This window comes from Neodiprion fabricii, chromosome 6, assembly GCF_021155785.1.
Source record: "Neodiprion fabricii isolate iyNeoFabr1 chromosome 6, iyNeoFabr1.1, whole genome shotgun sequence".
Taxonomy (NCBI): Eukaryota; Metazoa; Arthropoda; class Insecta; order Hymenoptera; family Diprionidae; genus Neodiprion; species Neodiprion fabricii.
Window position 1 is genome coordinate 20,937,613 of NC_060244.1, and position 14,374 is coordinate 20,951,986.

Genomic DNA, 14,374 nt, shown 5'->3' on the forward strand with positions numbered 1-14,374 from the left:
GTTTATACCCAGACTAAATTCAGTTTTTTCGTTAATTTAATTTTTTTGCCTTCTACATGCATGACTTATACTCACCCTACATATGGATATCTTTACGAAGCTAAAATTGTTGTCTTTGTCTTGTTTTTCTTAGCATTGCCGTATAGTTTTTCGTTACAATTATTTTGCCGTTTACAATTTATTGCCAAAGTCGCTGAAAAGAAAAATATATATATATATTTGGAAAAAATCATTCTCACCTAAATATATATTCTATAGTACAATTCGTAACCTATACACTTTTAACGGGAACATCGTGGTGATCGTTTTTAGGAACTCGATCGAATTCCTGTGCCTAGATATCAGTGATACGTATCCTGTTAAGTCCGCAGATAATATTTTAACGCGACAACGGGTTGAAAACAAGGAGCGAAACATGTCTGACTACTATTATACTTTACTTCACCTACTGCGAGTCTCAAACGTCCATTTCTTGGTCGTTGTAGAAGTTCTTGTATTCGAAAATTTAGCTTTCCGAGACAGTTTTTATGAAATTCATAATCAGTTTGATGAGGTTTTTTTTTTAATTATTTTTTATATATTTTTTTTTTTGCGTCAAATGCATCATATTAATTAATCAATAATATATAAACACGCTTCGCAGTTGTTGTTGTTGTTTTCCTTCATCTCTCTCTCCCTCTCTCTCTAAATTTCATTTCTTATCAACGATAATCATTGAGCTATAGGGAAATATTTAAGATACTGAGGACGATCACCTATAATTTTGATACAGTTATATTGCTAGTATTATTTATAGGTAAACAGTACGTTTCTATATAATACATGGTATTTACATGGAGATGGCAGTACGTTACAGCAAATAGTTGCTGTGCGAAGTACATAACTAAATTTTAGTCATTTTATAATATGACTTTACTCATCGTATAGTGATCAAACTATGAGTTTTTATACTTGTCTATTATGTTTAATACAATTTTGATTACAGTCATACAACTTTATTTTTATCTTACGTAAACTAATTTTAGTAAATTGACTAGGGCTCAGCTTGGCTAGATTATTAGCCGCAGCTTTATACCTTCAAATCTACTAATCGGTATAGCAATAGTATCAATACGCGACTTGAAATTGATATCGGAGCTGAACGGTGAACAGAAAATTAAATTGATTAAATCATATATTAAGGCAATCGAGATCGTGTAGACTTTCATTGGATTATATTGTAAATACATTAGTGTATTGAAAATCTTGGTGTGAAATAGTTTAAAAATGTTCGCAGTGAAAATATTCATAAAATTTTTGTGATACACACACTTTTTTACGCGAGCATTTTCATTTGTACTCCATATTGCAGATCAACGGTATTCTGGATAAATTACTATTATCATTATTATCGTTATTATAATAGATTTATTTCAACTTCTTTTAAAATTCATAATTCAACACTTTTAACGAAATAGTTTCACGTTAATTTTACGAGGACATAAGATTTATAGTTTGATCATTATATGTATAGCAACAATATTTAGTAAAAAAATATAAGTTTCTATTTTAGATAATTGCTCAATATCCCCGAAACGAAGAACACGTATAAAATCAACAAATCAATTATCGCTCTTTCAAAACAGAGTTGAAAAGTCACAAGTTGAAACATTTTGGTGGGACGAATAACGAGTGTAGGAAAATTACAACGTTTATTCATATTTTTTTGTTTCACAAATTTTCCATTTAAAAATAATGCAATAAAAATTGTAACGTCGATCTCGAAGTTTTTTTTTCTTTATAGTTGGTTAATTTTATCAACTCGAATACCTGCACTCATCTAATGAACAAAGTATAATCTGTGAAGGCTTACAATTAGATACATATACAGGTAAACATTTGAAAGGCGATTGTTCAAATTTTCATAATAATACTTGAATATTAGTAGAGGACGAAAATCTTGGAAAGTCCTTGGCCATAGATTATAGTTATGCGATGTATATGCCTGTCTTGTCACCAGCGGTGTAAATACTTGAAAAGTTTTGTAGTCAAAAGTTGAAAATTATATAGTCCTTTGCCATTTTGTAAAACTTTGTTGCTTTACAATATTTTTTTTCCTTTGTACGGAGAAAAAAGTTGTTCATCTTTACAAAGAGATGAAGTTACCGTGCAGGCATATCCTGTGTGGATATAATAATCGCACGCTTCTGATTCGTCTTTCAGAATGAAGAAGTGAAAAAAAAGTGTACAAAATATCTCTCGTGTTGAATGAAAAAAGCTCTTTAGGGCAAAATTACGCGTCTCGCGATCGATATCAAAAACGGCGCTTGTTATACTTAGTTGTGAAAGTAATGAATTATTTCATAGATATATCAGAAAAGCGTTCAAGGCTGTGATTAATTGTTGTATGCGTGTGTTTTGTTTTTCAACTTTTATTTAAATTTCGGAATTACTTTGTATTCGGCTTAGATGTTAGTAAATTCGTATAGGTACTTCGAATTGGTCAGCTGTGTGAAAATTAATTTATATTTAAGGTTGAAAAATCAATTAATTATCAATTACCTGTACGTACGTAATTGATCGCGTGTAAAACTTTTTTGACTCTCAATATTATTACAGTAATAGGTACTTTGCATTTTAATTCTTCGTGTATCGTGTATTATAAATTATTATTATTATTATTTATTTTTTTTTTATCGGTTAAGAAAACCAATATGATTTTACGACCAATAAGTCGGTGACGGGGATTTTATTTATATAATTTTTACGTAACTTTTATTGTTCCGTTATGCACGATCTTCTACACCTTCCTTATCGAATATGCGCGCGGAGTTGTTACGCAGGTGATGTGGCATCGCATCAATTCGTTACCCAGCAACGACGTAAACGGTGAAAATATACAGCTCGGGGACTCTTTCCCTTGACGACTATTTCCTGTCTAGTTGTCTCGTTGAAAACGATCTCGAGGATTACAGAGCGGAGCCTGCGGTACAAGGATCCAGGGGATCCAGAAGGAACGAGGACGGAACAGAACGCGCGGGAAAATCCACGAATTACCGCTCGACTGTCTGCTTGCAGCAAACGGTCCGTATAGTCTTCGTAATTGCGAAAATAAAGCTCTGTGAAGTAAAGCGCCCATAAAAGCTACCGGAAAATCAGGCTGCATTCGCTTCGAACAATATTCATATTTGGACAAAAGAAAGAAACAAAAGAGGGAAAAAAATGTTCAAGTGTTTTTCACGAATGGCGCATTTCGTGCAACCTTGCCGCAGGCTATTAAATGGAATTCTTGAATCCCTCCCAAATCTCCGGATCTAGATCACCGTCAATTGTGCGCAATGATGTGAAAGCAATTATTTCGAACGCCATGTTTGTTTTTCAAGTATACTATACGCAGTGAAGTTGAAGTTCGTAACGTTATTGTTCGTTCTTGTATTACAACGATACATTTTATCGAAAAACTCGGTATTCCGCGAGTTTAGAATTGTCTGAAAATAATTAAACCGTAATATAACGTTTACAATATTAAACCAATATTATACCCATTGTATATTTTGCAAACTCAATTCTTTCAATGGTATACTTCGAAGATGTGAAATAGTAATTTTTATCTCCACGTTTCGTTACTTTCACCTTACTCTGACTTCAAACTCGTGCGATACTAGCGTACATGTGTAACCCTACTTCGTGAACTTCGCATCAAAAATTTCCTTCAGGGTGAAATGAAGTGTAATTATTAAAGGACGAAACATTGTACAAACGTGAAATTGTCTCTGCATAAGAAAAAAAACAAAATTGAGCATGACGTCGGTCCTAAGAGCTTTCCAACTTTAATCTCAACCTAATTCCTTGTATCGTTCGTTTATACATTTTTCTCACAGGGGTAAATAGACTGCCCAAATTTTACGTCCCGAGTGTGTGCCCGACGCTCCCGTCCAGTCGTAGAACGAAATTGGATCACCATCGTCTATGGGTCCGAGACTGCGGTAAGTCTATCGGTATTTTGATAAATAGTAACGACTGTGCTGCAGAATGGGCCGTTTTATCCCTGTCTTGGCATTATTCCATTCGGACATACCTTGCAATCCTCGTATCCTCCCTGTGGGATATTAATGATCGTTTGTAAAATCGCGTCGTTGGACACGCGCAGTGACGACGATGGACCGAATCTTCTAAATTCGATCTATTCTTTCGCCAGCGTCAGCGATTCAACCAATTCACACTTGACGTGTGTTTTTTAATTTACCTTATTTTCTTGCATTACGAATGTTTGATGTCGATGCGCATTTTTTACCTTATTATTTTCTATTCACAAAATTGCTGCGTAATTTATCCGTTATCTGAATATACTTCTATACATATGTGTGTATCATCGTACGATTACCAACCAATTTATATACAAAATTGTATTTATTACACACTATCCCCTTAATTTTCGACGATTAATGTACACAATTTTGTTGTACCCATCGAATGTGATTTTTTAAAATTTTTAATCACATTTCTTATCTTGTTTTTCCTTTACACGGAGATATCTATGTACGTATTTGGATACTTTACTAAATAGAGACTGATCTAAAATCCGATAGTGACTTTCAAAATTCTACGAAACTTTTATTCGTATCTTGTTATTTATTTATTTATTTTATTATTATTATTAGTTTTTGTCGTTTTTACTTCATTTCCGTAGTCGATTTTCTTACAATTTCTTAATGACTATATCGGTGATAAATAATATAATACCTAATGATGATTATAATAATTCATACATAGGATAATTGAACTGCACTATGTATACAATAAGCGCAGCGTTGCACTTGGAAGAGTTTTTGTATTTTTATTTTTCATGCTTTGTCTTCGGTATCTTCTTTTCATTGTGTGTGTGTGTGTGTGTGTGTGTCTGTTTTTTTTGTCACGTTTATTCATGTAATTTCTTACCATATCGTAATGCAGTATGTCGTGTACCGTCCGTACACCTTGGATGAAATACTTATTCGTTTCCTGTACATGCATTATGTTGAAACGTCTCTTGTCGAGTGTGGACGATCTTAAATTCACAGCCGCGTATAATATACATATACAATGTCGCGTATGCGTATATTTTTATATTTTTTCCCCGAGATTCGATTCAGGTTCTCTTCGTTGTCCGAACTCACGTCGAACAACTCGTTATCTTTCCACGTGTCGGCGTTACCAAGCAGTGCAAATTTACGTACACAACCGTTACTATATTAACCGTTACCGTATATACACCTACACATATTCTTCGATTTATTCCTATATGCCGATCTTATTCACCGTTGTATAGATATTGTATAATGTGTCGTTAATCCAAGCTTCATATTCGCTTTCCTTGCTTCACGAATTAACGTACACGATATTTCGAGTTTAAAATGAGGATCGACGCGAAAAACAACATAACAACGTGCATTGGTAAGAAACAAAAAATATTCGACTATATTTTACAAGTCTGATACATATCAAGATCGCAAAAAATCAGCCCAAATTTCGTTCACGTCGCTCGATTCAAATCGATTGATTGAGAAAGAAGAGGAAAAAAAAAAAAAATTAAAATTAAAAAACAAAAAAGAAAAACTCTGAACAGTCTCGCGCTTACTTGAAATTAAAAATTGTGCAACTTGCACCAGATCATCGCTCAGAGCTTTATACACGGAGTGTTAGGCACACCGTGTAGAAAGTCTTCAACAATCCGAAATCATAAATATTGGTTTTTGGTATGACAGTATTCTGTGTCTGGTTAATAATAAAAATAACAATAACAGTAATACCAATGATAACGACTTGCTATGATAAAATCTACATTTTTATACAACATGGTATATATCGTACAAATATATTGCTTGCTTGTTTGAATACGGCGTGTGTGTACATATGCGATGGAGCTTTGTTATACTTCCTTGTCGATCTTACGTGACTTCTGTATTAAGGTATGCGTAATGTCTACGTCGACGACACTCCGTAGAGCGCAACGATGCATGATGGATGTAGCTATGTACGTACCGCGTATGCCTTGTACATGCCGGAGGGGAAATACGAATCGATAGAATGTCCCGTTGACACCCGTTGCTGCAGCCGCGGGACCGCGACAGATAATTCTTCTTAATAATTCGCACGCGCGATAAATTTATACGCGTGCCTGCAGTGTAATTGATTTTTTACCGATAAATTATATATATATATATATGTATACGTCATAGAGTCGCGACAATTTCCAAGGAGCAGATAAATATGTCAATATATCGCAAATGATTTAAATGTTGTTTCTATGATTCAAAAAGTATGTTGCCTGTATCGTATGTGCAGGTCGCAAGCGTACGATTACTGTTCTTTTAAATTAGGTGTGAATATATAATTTTTTTTTTCTTCTTTTATTTCGAATACTGGAAAAGGATTCTGATTACAATTTCAATAATGTACGACGAGTCGTGTTGGTAACGTTACGACGCATCATACTCTTCACTCAATTTCTCACTAAGACAGGAATTACCGTATTTACATATTTTATACATACATGTATATATATTACATATATATGTATGTATGTCGATAGAATTTATATGTAATTTTCTTTATTCATAGTCTTGTTATTCCTTAGTAATTATACGAATGCACATCATCTATTAATCCAGATAACATAACGTCTACAGCCAATCGTGTGCATATAATATTATCTTGACTAATCGAACGAGGTACATGACACAATCATCGACCGCGCAAAAATATCTGCGTTTTTGCACATCAAGGTTTTTTTTCCCCCGTATCACGGCATTGCAGTAAACATGATTTACCGAAATCTGTATAACGTATCGTACAGTATCGATCTTATATCGTATCGATTTATTACATATTTTATTTTTGTATCAAACGACGATGCGCGAAAATTAAGCGGGTGTGACTGGTGTGATAATACCAGTGCAATCTTAAATCGCGAATCGTTATCGTACACGTGTCGATTAAAAATCTCCGTTTTACCTGCAATTACAGTTGTTTTTATAAAATTTCACCGCGCACGTATAACGTATCGTTCCACAATATATTCTTTCCCAACATATATTCTGTTTTTTCACACAATTTCGCACACCTCGTTTTCAGTTCTGCGTGTCCTTTGACGTTATTTTTTTTTTATTTTTTGTCAACTTATTTGCAAATTTCTTATCACCTAGACGGTGGGTTATACGTGTATCTACGAACGTTGCGATCCGGGTCGAACTCCTAACAAAATAACGGCGTATCCTGTTGGTCCCACCAGTGGGCTGCAAGGAGCAGGTAAAGTTCGTGATCCTGGGCTGTGTAACCCGGAGGCGGCGGCGGCGGTAGCGGCGGGATCGGGGGCAGCAGGGAATAACGTGGCGGCGATGGTGCCGGCGATTGGGATGGCGTCGTCGATGGCGGCGTTACGGGCGTCGGGGGCGTCGGGGGCGTCGCGGCGACGGGGGAAGCCGGAGATCAAAGCTCGCAGTCGAACATCGCCAAGGATCGCGTGATCACTTCGTCCTTGAAAGATAATTGCCAAACATGTTTTTTTCTTTCCTTTAAATATCAAATGACAAATTATCGATCGCCGGTTTACAGACGTTTCGAATGATTTTGGGTGAAAAATGATCGCAATGAAATTTTATAAATCTTCTCAAGTGTGCGCGTTAAAGATGAAAAGTAAACGTCTACGTATCTTTGAAAAATTGAAACACTGAAATTATGTATACATTTTAGGGAGAAAGAATATTTAAAACTACTGAAAATCCTGAAATGTGAAATCTTTGTTCAGTTTTCATGAATTTCGTTTGAAATATTACACATTAGGATATCAAAGTTTAATATTTTCAGGCGAGTCGATTGTACGAAAGATATACAGAGTGATTATCTATCGACAGAATGTTCGAGAGTTGTTCGTCAGGGTGACCAACGGTCATAAATTCAGATTACAGGTCGCCGCGATGTGTGAATCTTTAATAATTTTTAGGCTACTTTCGTGACGGTTGGTTACCCTGGCAAATAACTTTTCTCGGATTGTAGCGCATGCGCATTACTACACCCATAGCAGACGACGGACCGTTCTGTTGATAGACAACACAAGCCTGCAAAAAACATTTTTTTATAGATGCGTGGAATTCATCGCGTACAGTATTCTCGCCAAATACAAGGGGTTGGCATACCTATAATGAAAAGATGAAATGAAAATTTCATTACAATGACACAAACAATATTTCTTATAAAATTGAACAAACAATTTCTTTATGACATGTATTTAACGTTCCGCGTTCATTCTTTTCGCTTATGAAACCCTTTCTCCTTCTCTTTTATGCTTCTCCGAACACGCTTCCGCTTTCCATTTTCTGATTCCCTGTTTGTATTTATTCTTGAGTCTCATTTAATACATGTCGAATGGAAGTAAGAAACCACTTTCGCATAGGATTTTTATAATCAAGAATAAGATACCAGATTTCGAATGAAACGGGAGTTTCACTCCAAATGAAACTACAAACACGAGCTGAAGCAAAAACTTGACGCGATGGAACTTTTTGAGTCGGTATTTTTCCCGGTTTCGGTGAATGAGAATCCACAATAAACGGTATAACAAAATACCTGTGCAGTTTCTTTGGTTGCAGACATGTGCGATCACTCTGTACGCGTGTTTGAAAAAATGATATAAACAAAAAAGAAAATAAATATTAGTACAACAATGATAATATTTACTTTAAGGCAGCTCTCGATGAATTCCTCGATCGTGATGACGCCGTCCTGATTCAGATCGAGCTTTCTAAATACTCTGTCGAGTTGTTCGCGGGCAGCTCGTTCCTCGTCGACTTGATGCCGTCTTCCCATAAGTTCGTGAACCGCCGTTACAACCTCGCCAAGTTCTCCCCTCGTGATGCACCCGTCGCCGTTTATGTCGTACAGCTTGAAGCTCCACCTCAGCTTCTCGTATATGCTGCCCCTCAGGAGGGTCGACAGAGTGACCAAGAGGTCCTGCAATAATCGAACTTACGGTGATGCCGGAGGATCGACGTTACAAAGCGACTCGGGACGTGGCTGCGGTTCGCATTTGTAGTAATTTGGTCAATCGCGTCGGACGCTAGATTATTGAGCTCGATTATTCGGAGTGAGAGAAAAGAAGCCGTCTTCCATTTTTTTTTTTTTTTTTTTTTTTTATTTAGAATTTTGACAATTTTCATTCGACACGGCGGTTGAAAATTTTTGGTTTACACCTACTCCGGATCCTTCCGAACCAATGTTGAGACGGCTGAGTGACATACACTCGAGCGCTGCAGCAGCGATAATAAAACGGCATCAGGGAAATTCAAACCAGCGGGGATCTAAATTAGGGTTTAAAGTGGCTGATCGAACGTCTCCCGCCCATATACCTGCATGATTACCGCCGCTAGGAGATATAAGTGTCCAACGTGCGAGCCAGGTGAATATCGATTTCCTTATCGAAAGTGGGAAGGGGGATTAGCTGCTACGGTATATTAATTCTAGGGGAAATAAATCTCGAGAGGATGAACAGAGGGAGGAGGAAGAGAGGGTGCTGTCGAGATTCTCAATTCCGCGTTTATAATTTTTGCCGAGTCTTCAATCTTCCGCGGATTGAGTTTCGCAGGATTCGATAACCGACAGCTGGGCTCAGTTTCTGAGCCACCGAAAGTCCCCAACCTATCCAAAGAGACAATTTTATATTATTCTTTCTCTGAAATCCTGCGAGGGATTCGGAGTCCTGATCCTTGCGGGTACCTTCGTTTAGCCTAAACTCGTTACCTAAACGGAATCTCGGGTTCCGGACGGGCGGAAGTCCTTCCGACTAGGTGATACGTAACGGCTGTAATAGTTAGTGATAAGAGAAGCTGTCCAGTCGGTGAGCTTTCACGTGCAGGAAGCTTACAGGCGTCGATGTAAACATGTAACACGGTTAATCGATCAGCCGCAGGCAAACAGATACACGTCACGTTTATCGCGCATTCGTGACATCTGATGTTTACAGGTTACACACGCCGATGACTCGAGGTGCCTCTATCCGTAATTTATTTCCTCGTTTTTCCTTCCCGGTTCGCCGCTGCGTGTACTGTTGCTAATTGGTAGGACGGGGGGTCGGTTTGTCTAATTAAAATTTTTAATTACCCTGAAGCTGATGGCTCCGTTGCAATTCACGTCGAAGGCCTTGAAGACGTAGTGGGCGTAGAGGCTCGAGTCTGTAATTCGATTAATCACACTCCGTTAACCGATTGGGTTATTACAGGAGGGCTTTTCTTTAATGCAATTGAAAAACTCACTGCCGTGCGGGAAAAACTTGGCGTATATGTCCTTGAACGAGTCCTCGTGGACCACTCCTTCGGGACACTCCTGGAAGATAATAGAAAAAATCGATCGTTATTACGTGAAGGGGGTAGTTTTCACGATCGTACAATTCAAAGTGTGCCGATGCCTTTGCCTTTTTATCGATACGTTGAACGCGAAATATGTATACACCGATGTATTGACGTTCTTTAATCAATTAAAAAGTCAAACACCCAACGGATATGTACAATTAATACTCTCTAATTGGCTAATTGCTTTCGCCCGCCATTCACAGCGCATACAACGGGCTTGAATGAAACGTCGTTTCGTGTCTAACAAACCATTTGTTATTCATCCGCTGTTTTCCGATCGGCGTATTGGCCCGCGGTGAAAATATTCCTGTCTTTGACGTGTTCTGCTTTCGTCGTAAAACGGGGATGAATCTGAATACAGCGGCGGATGGGGGAATAAAACGTGGCGGGATATTCGATAGTCGTCTAATGTCCTTTCTTTCATTTTCTTTTCACTTACTGCAGATTAAAAAAGCTCCGCAACAACACGGCTGCCTTTTGACTCGGTGACACGCTGACGCAATCTACGCATTGCAATTGAAATTCAAAACGATGAGGATACCCTACACAATCTCGAGGAACGTGTTTGAAACTTACAGGTAAGCGACTTACGTATACCTCGGTGGTATTTAAACTTCGGAAATTAATCCTTTAATCCGAGGTTAGAATCTCAGAAAAAGAGAGAGAAGGAGAGAGCGGGAGTAAGAAAAAGAAAAAAAAACCAAAACAAAGGCAGAGACGGCGCGACGATGACGAATTCTTAGAGTAATATACATTTTAATGCGGCGCTCCTCTCTTTCGCCACGGCTCTTCTCGCGCGCACTCCGCCAGTACTCTTTGAAGTATACTTGCCTAGCTAAAAACGCCGGCGAACTAGCTTCCGTAGGTAATCAGCTGCCGGCCGGAGTACGGAGAAAATGAAAAAGGAAGAGCCCTCGACCAGAGGAGGGCGGGGGGGGGGGGGGGGGCGTCTACGGCGAGTCAACCGGAAGTCAAATAACGCGGCGTAGAACGTAGAGACGGATGATTAATTAGCCGCGCGAAAAAATGCCGCATGGCAGGGCGTTCCGTTCCGGTTTCCGTTCGAAATTAGCGACCCGTTTCCAATCGTCGTTGGAAATAATTCATTCGTTGATGTTCAGTTGACCCCGCCGCAGATGTTCACAGCAAACGATTCAGCTACCGAACGAACAAGAGCGGACTCTCAGGCCGGAGGATGAGAACTGGGACGCGAACATTGTGCCTGAACTTAAGGTCCTTGCGATGCACGTCCTCGTTGAGCATTGGCAGGACAACCCTATACTTGACGAGTTGCCGACCCCCGTTGATCGGGACCTGCTCTTAGAACTCCTGCCGACGAATCTTCCCTTCGAGCTGACGATCAAGTGGATACCTGACGAGGTCTTCTGGAAACGTGCGGCCAGTGACAGGTAGATATGGGATACGTGGCGGCTGTCTTTGGGAATAGTTCGAGTGGGTATATATAGAATTTCTAAAATTAATCCAACTCTTCGATCGTTCACTCGTACGCGTTCTCACCACCCCGAGTCCGGATAATTTCCGAATCGCATTATTTTCACCCTTCAAATCGCGATCAAGATGGGAGCACAACTATCCGGATGATCATGGCGGCTCGTGGCGTCGTCTCTACGTCGAACGACATTTCTCGGAGTATCTGGAAAGCCTTCCGGCGACCTTTTTCAAGGGTCAGCAGGAGTCCTGCAACGAGTTTATAGAGCTCTGCAAAGAACACGTATTCATGTTGAAAATTCGTTCGCTCGTACCGAGCAGGTGAGTCCGATTTTTTACCCGGGTCCGTGTCACTCCACAAAGGCTCTTCCCCCGGCTAATGGGCCGAGCTTTTGATAAGGAAATCTCTTACAGCTCGCCGGCGGATAAAGCGGATGAGTGCATATCGGAGGAGGAGGATTCCCCGAATCACATACCTTTCAATGAAATTATAACTCGCCTGCCCAATCTCAGAGAAATGTCCATCAACTTCGGACTGATTTACATGAACGACGGATTCGATTGGAGGGACTTTAAGTGAGTGCTGCTGCTGCTGAATCTATCTCGATCAGATTTTTCTGTAAATTTCTTTCTCTCTCTAGATTTTCGGTCGAGGACTGCAAGAATCTCGGGTCTGGTATCAAGAACAGCGTGAGATTGGCCAAATTCAGTCTTACCAGGAGCAATCTCGACTCCCATCGTGTTGCGGCTCTGCTTCATGGAATGGCGGTCAATAATACGGTAAGGGAATATGTATATATACGCGTTTGCTGACCAAATAAAGGACGATTCTATGCGCTTGCAATGGTTAGGGATGCACGTCCTAACCTAACCCAATATAATTGTCTGCAAAGTTGCAACAAGCTGTACGAAAATTGGCCGAATCCTAGCATTAATGCGATTGCGGTACAATATTATATGCAAGCGACGGGCTTGCGGTTGAATTTTAAACGCGTCGACGCCGCCAATTTTGGGCTTCGTTTATTCCCTGCAGCAGCCGCTGTACCACGCGCGTTATCTTTGTTCCATTTGATGTAGAAAAAAAACCACGGGGGAACAAAAAATAAAACGGAACTTTGTTCATTTTATTTTCACCGTCATCAAACTGCCGCGGATTGCGATAACGCCGCGATAGCGTGTTTCGCTCAATATAATACCGGCGAATACTCGATTTGTGATAAAATCTCGGCTGTTCAACCCCCAGAGCCTTTTTTCCTGCAGTTTTAAATGCCGCGTTTAACGTTATCCGGGAATCATCGATCCTCCGTCTTCGTTCTTCGCTTACCGCTGATTACGCTCAAGCGATACCGTCGCAGTTACTCTCTTTCACCAAAGGTCGTAGAAATGAATCTCTCGCACTGCAAACTCGGCGATCTTGGCGCCCAGGCCGTCGGTGAATATCTAACGATAAATAAACGGCTGAGGATCATTCACCTGGCGAACAACTACATCGGGGCTCGTGGGGCTCAAGGCATCGTCCACGGACTGCTTCAGGAGTCGTCCGCGCCTTTGAAGGAGCTTAATCTGCGGCTCAATCCGCTGACGGACGTTGGTGGCAATCATATCTGTGCACGTAAGACGAAAAATTTCAATACTTGGCCGATTCAACTACTTTTACCGGACTTTCGTTCTGTCCAGTCATACTGCGCCACCAGACTCTCGAGAGTTTGAACATCAGCGGTTGCAGCCTGACCACCGAGGGCGGAATAAACATGGCCGAATGCTTGGCTTCCGGCTACGTAAAATCGCCGATACTCGAATTGGACCTGTCGAACAACGAGCTTGGACCGATCGGTAAGAAACCTGGACATTAGAGACGAGAAGCTGCACGCCATGCGAAAGTCGAACAACCCGCGAGTTTTAGAAGGAACGTCACGTTTCGGAATATATATCTAGGTACACAAGCCAATCGGAGCTGTTTGTTTGTCGGTCCGCGTATTTCGTGTACAATTGACGATCCCGCGTTCTAAAGCATCGTAAATGTTCCGTGAAATACGTGGATGCTTTTACGAGTTGATCGGCAATCGCGTGGAATTGCAGGATTTCACTTGTTTGGCTCCGGTATTCCAGTCGATGCAGCCTCGCGACGCAGGGACAATTTACGACGAACGAGACAATTTGGATGATGTTTTCATTTGCGTTGCAGCTGGAGAAGCTTTCGAAGTGGCGGTGACCTCCTGCAACCTCATCGTCGGTCTCGACGTCAGGATGTGCAATTTTTCCAAGAAGTCTGAGTACACGATCAGCGAGTCCGTCGCAAGGTAAGACGATGAGCACTCGCCGTTGGTCTTGGGAATAATTTTCAGGACGTATCGCGGTCCAGTTTGAAGAAAACCGCCAAGTCTTAGAATCTGGGGGAATAAGGATGTAGATCTCGAAGCAGGCCATGCTCTGCAGGACGATGAATCTTCGTTTTGGCAGACGTCCAGTTGCACCACGGCTACGCGGCTCTTCCTTTAATGTTTTATCCTGACTTTTTTTACCACACCGAAGCATGACAAATTGTCGCAAAATAACTAGGCTTG

The 14,374-nt window shown here is 40.1% G+C and overlaps 2 protein-coding genes across 5 annotated transcripts in view; one reads left to right on the plus strand and one right to left on the minus strand.

Annotated features, from left to right (window-relative positions):
- Positions 1–2,936: 2,936 nt before the first annotated feature.
- The window catches only part of LOC124185698 (dynein regulatory complex subunit 5-like), a 57,412-nt gene continuing 45,974 nt past the window's right edge, over positions 2,937–14,374 (plus strand). For 2 of the 4 annotated variants that reach the window (XM_046576716.1, XM_046576713.1), the window contains exons 1-10: positions 3,039–3,063; positions 3,861–3,965; positions 10,806–10,939; positions 11,498–11,770; positions 11,940–12,131; positions 12,225–12,386; positions 12,452–12,590; positions 13,185–13,422; positions 13,488–13,643; positions 13,996–14,110. In XM_046576716.1, coding sequence (XP_046432672.1) covers positions 10,893–10,939; positions 11,498–11,770; positions 11,940–12,131; positions 12,225–12,386; positions 12,452–12,590; positions 13,185–13,422; positions 13,488–13,643; positions 13,996–14,110 — 1,322 coding nt within the window. In that variant the 5' untranslated portion in view covers positions 3,039–3,063; positions 3,861–3,965; positions 10,806–10,892. Of the gene's footprint in view, positions 3,064–3,860; positions 3,966–10,805; positions 10,940–11,482; positions 11,771–11,939; positions 12,132–12,224; positions 12,387–12,451; positions 12,591–13,184; positions 13,423–13,487; positions 13,644–13,995; positions 14,111–14,374 lie in introns of all 4 variants that reach the window. The other 2 variants (XM_046576717.1, XM_046576715.1) reach the window with 2 other exon arrangements.
- The window catches only part of LOC124185707 (Kv channel-interacting protein 4), a 48,396-nt gene continuing 41,087 nt past the window's right edge, over positions 7,066–14,374 (minus strand). The window contains exons 2-5 of the mRNA XM_046576728.1: positions 10,266–10,335; positions 10,114–10,184; positions 8,695–8,967; positions 7,066–7,494 (exon numbers count right to left, since the gene is read on the minus strand). Of these exons, the coding sequence (XP_046432684.1) occupies positions 7,447–7,494; positions 8,695–8,967; positions 10,114–10,184; positions 10,266–10,335 (462 nt within the window). The 3' untranslated portion in view covers positions 7,066–7,446. The remainder of the gene's footprint in view (positions 7,495–8,694; positions 8,968–10,113; positions 10,185–10,265; positions 10,336–14,374) is intronic.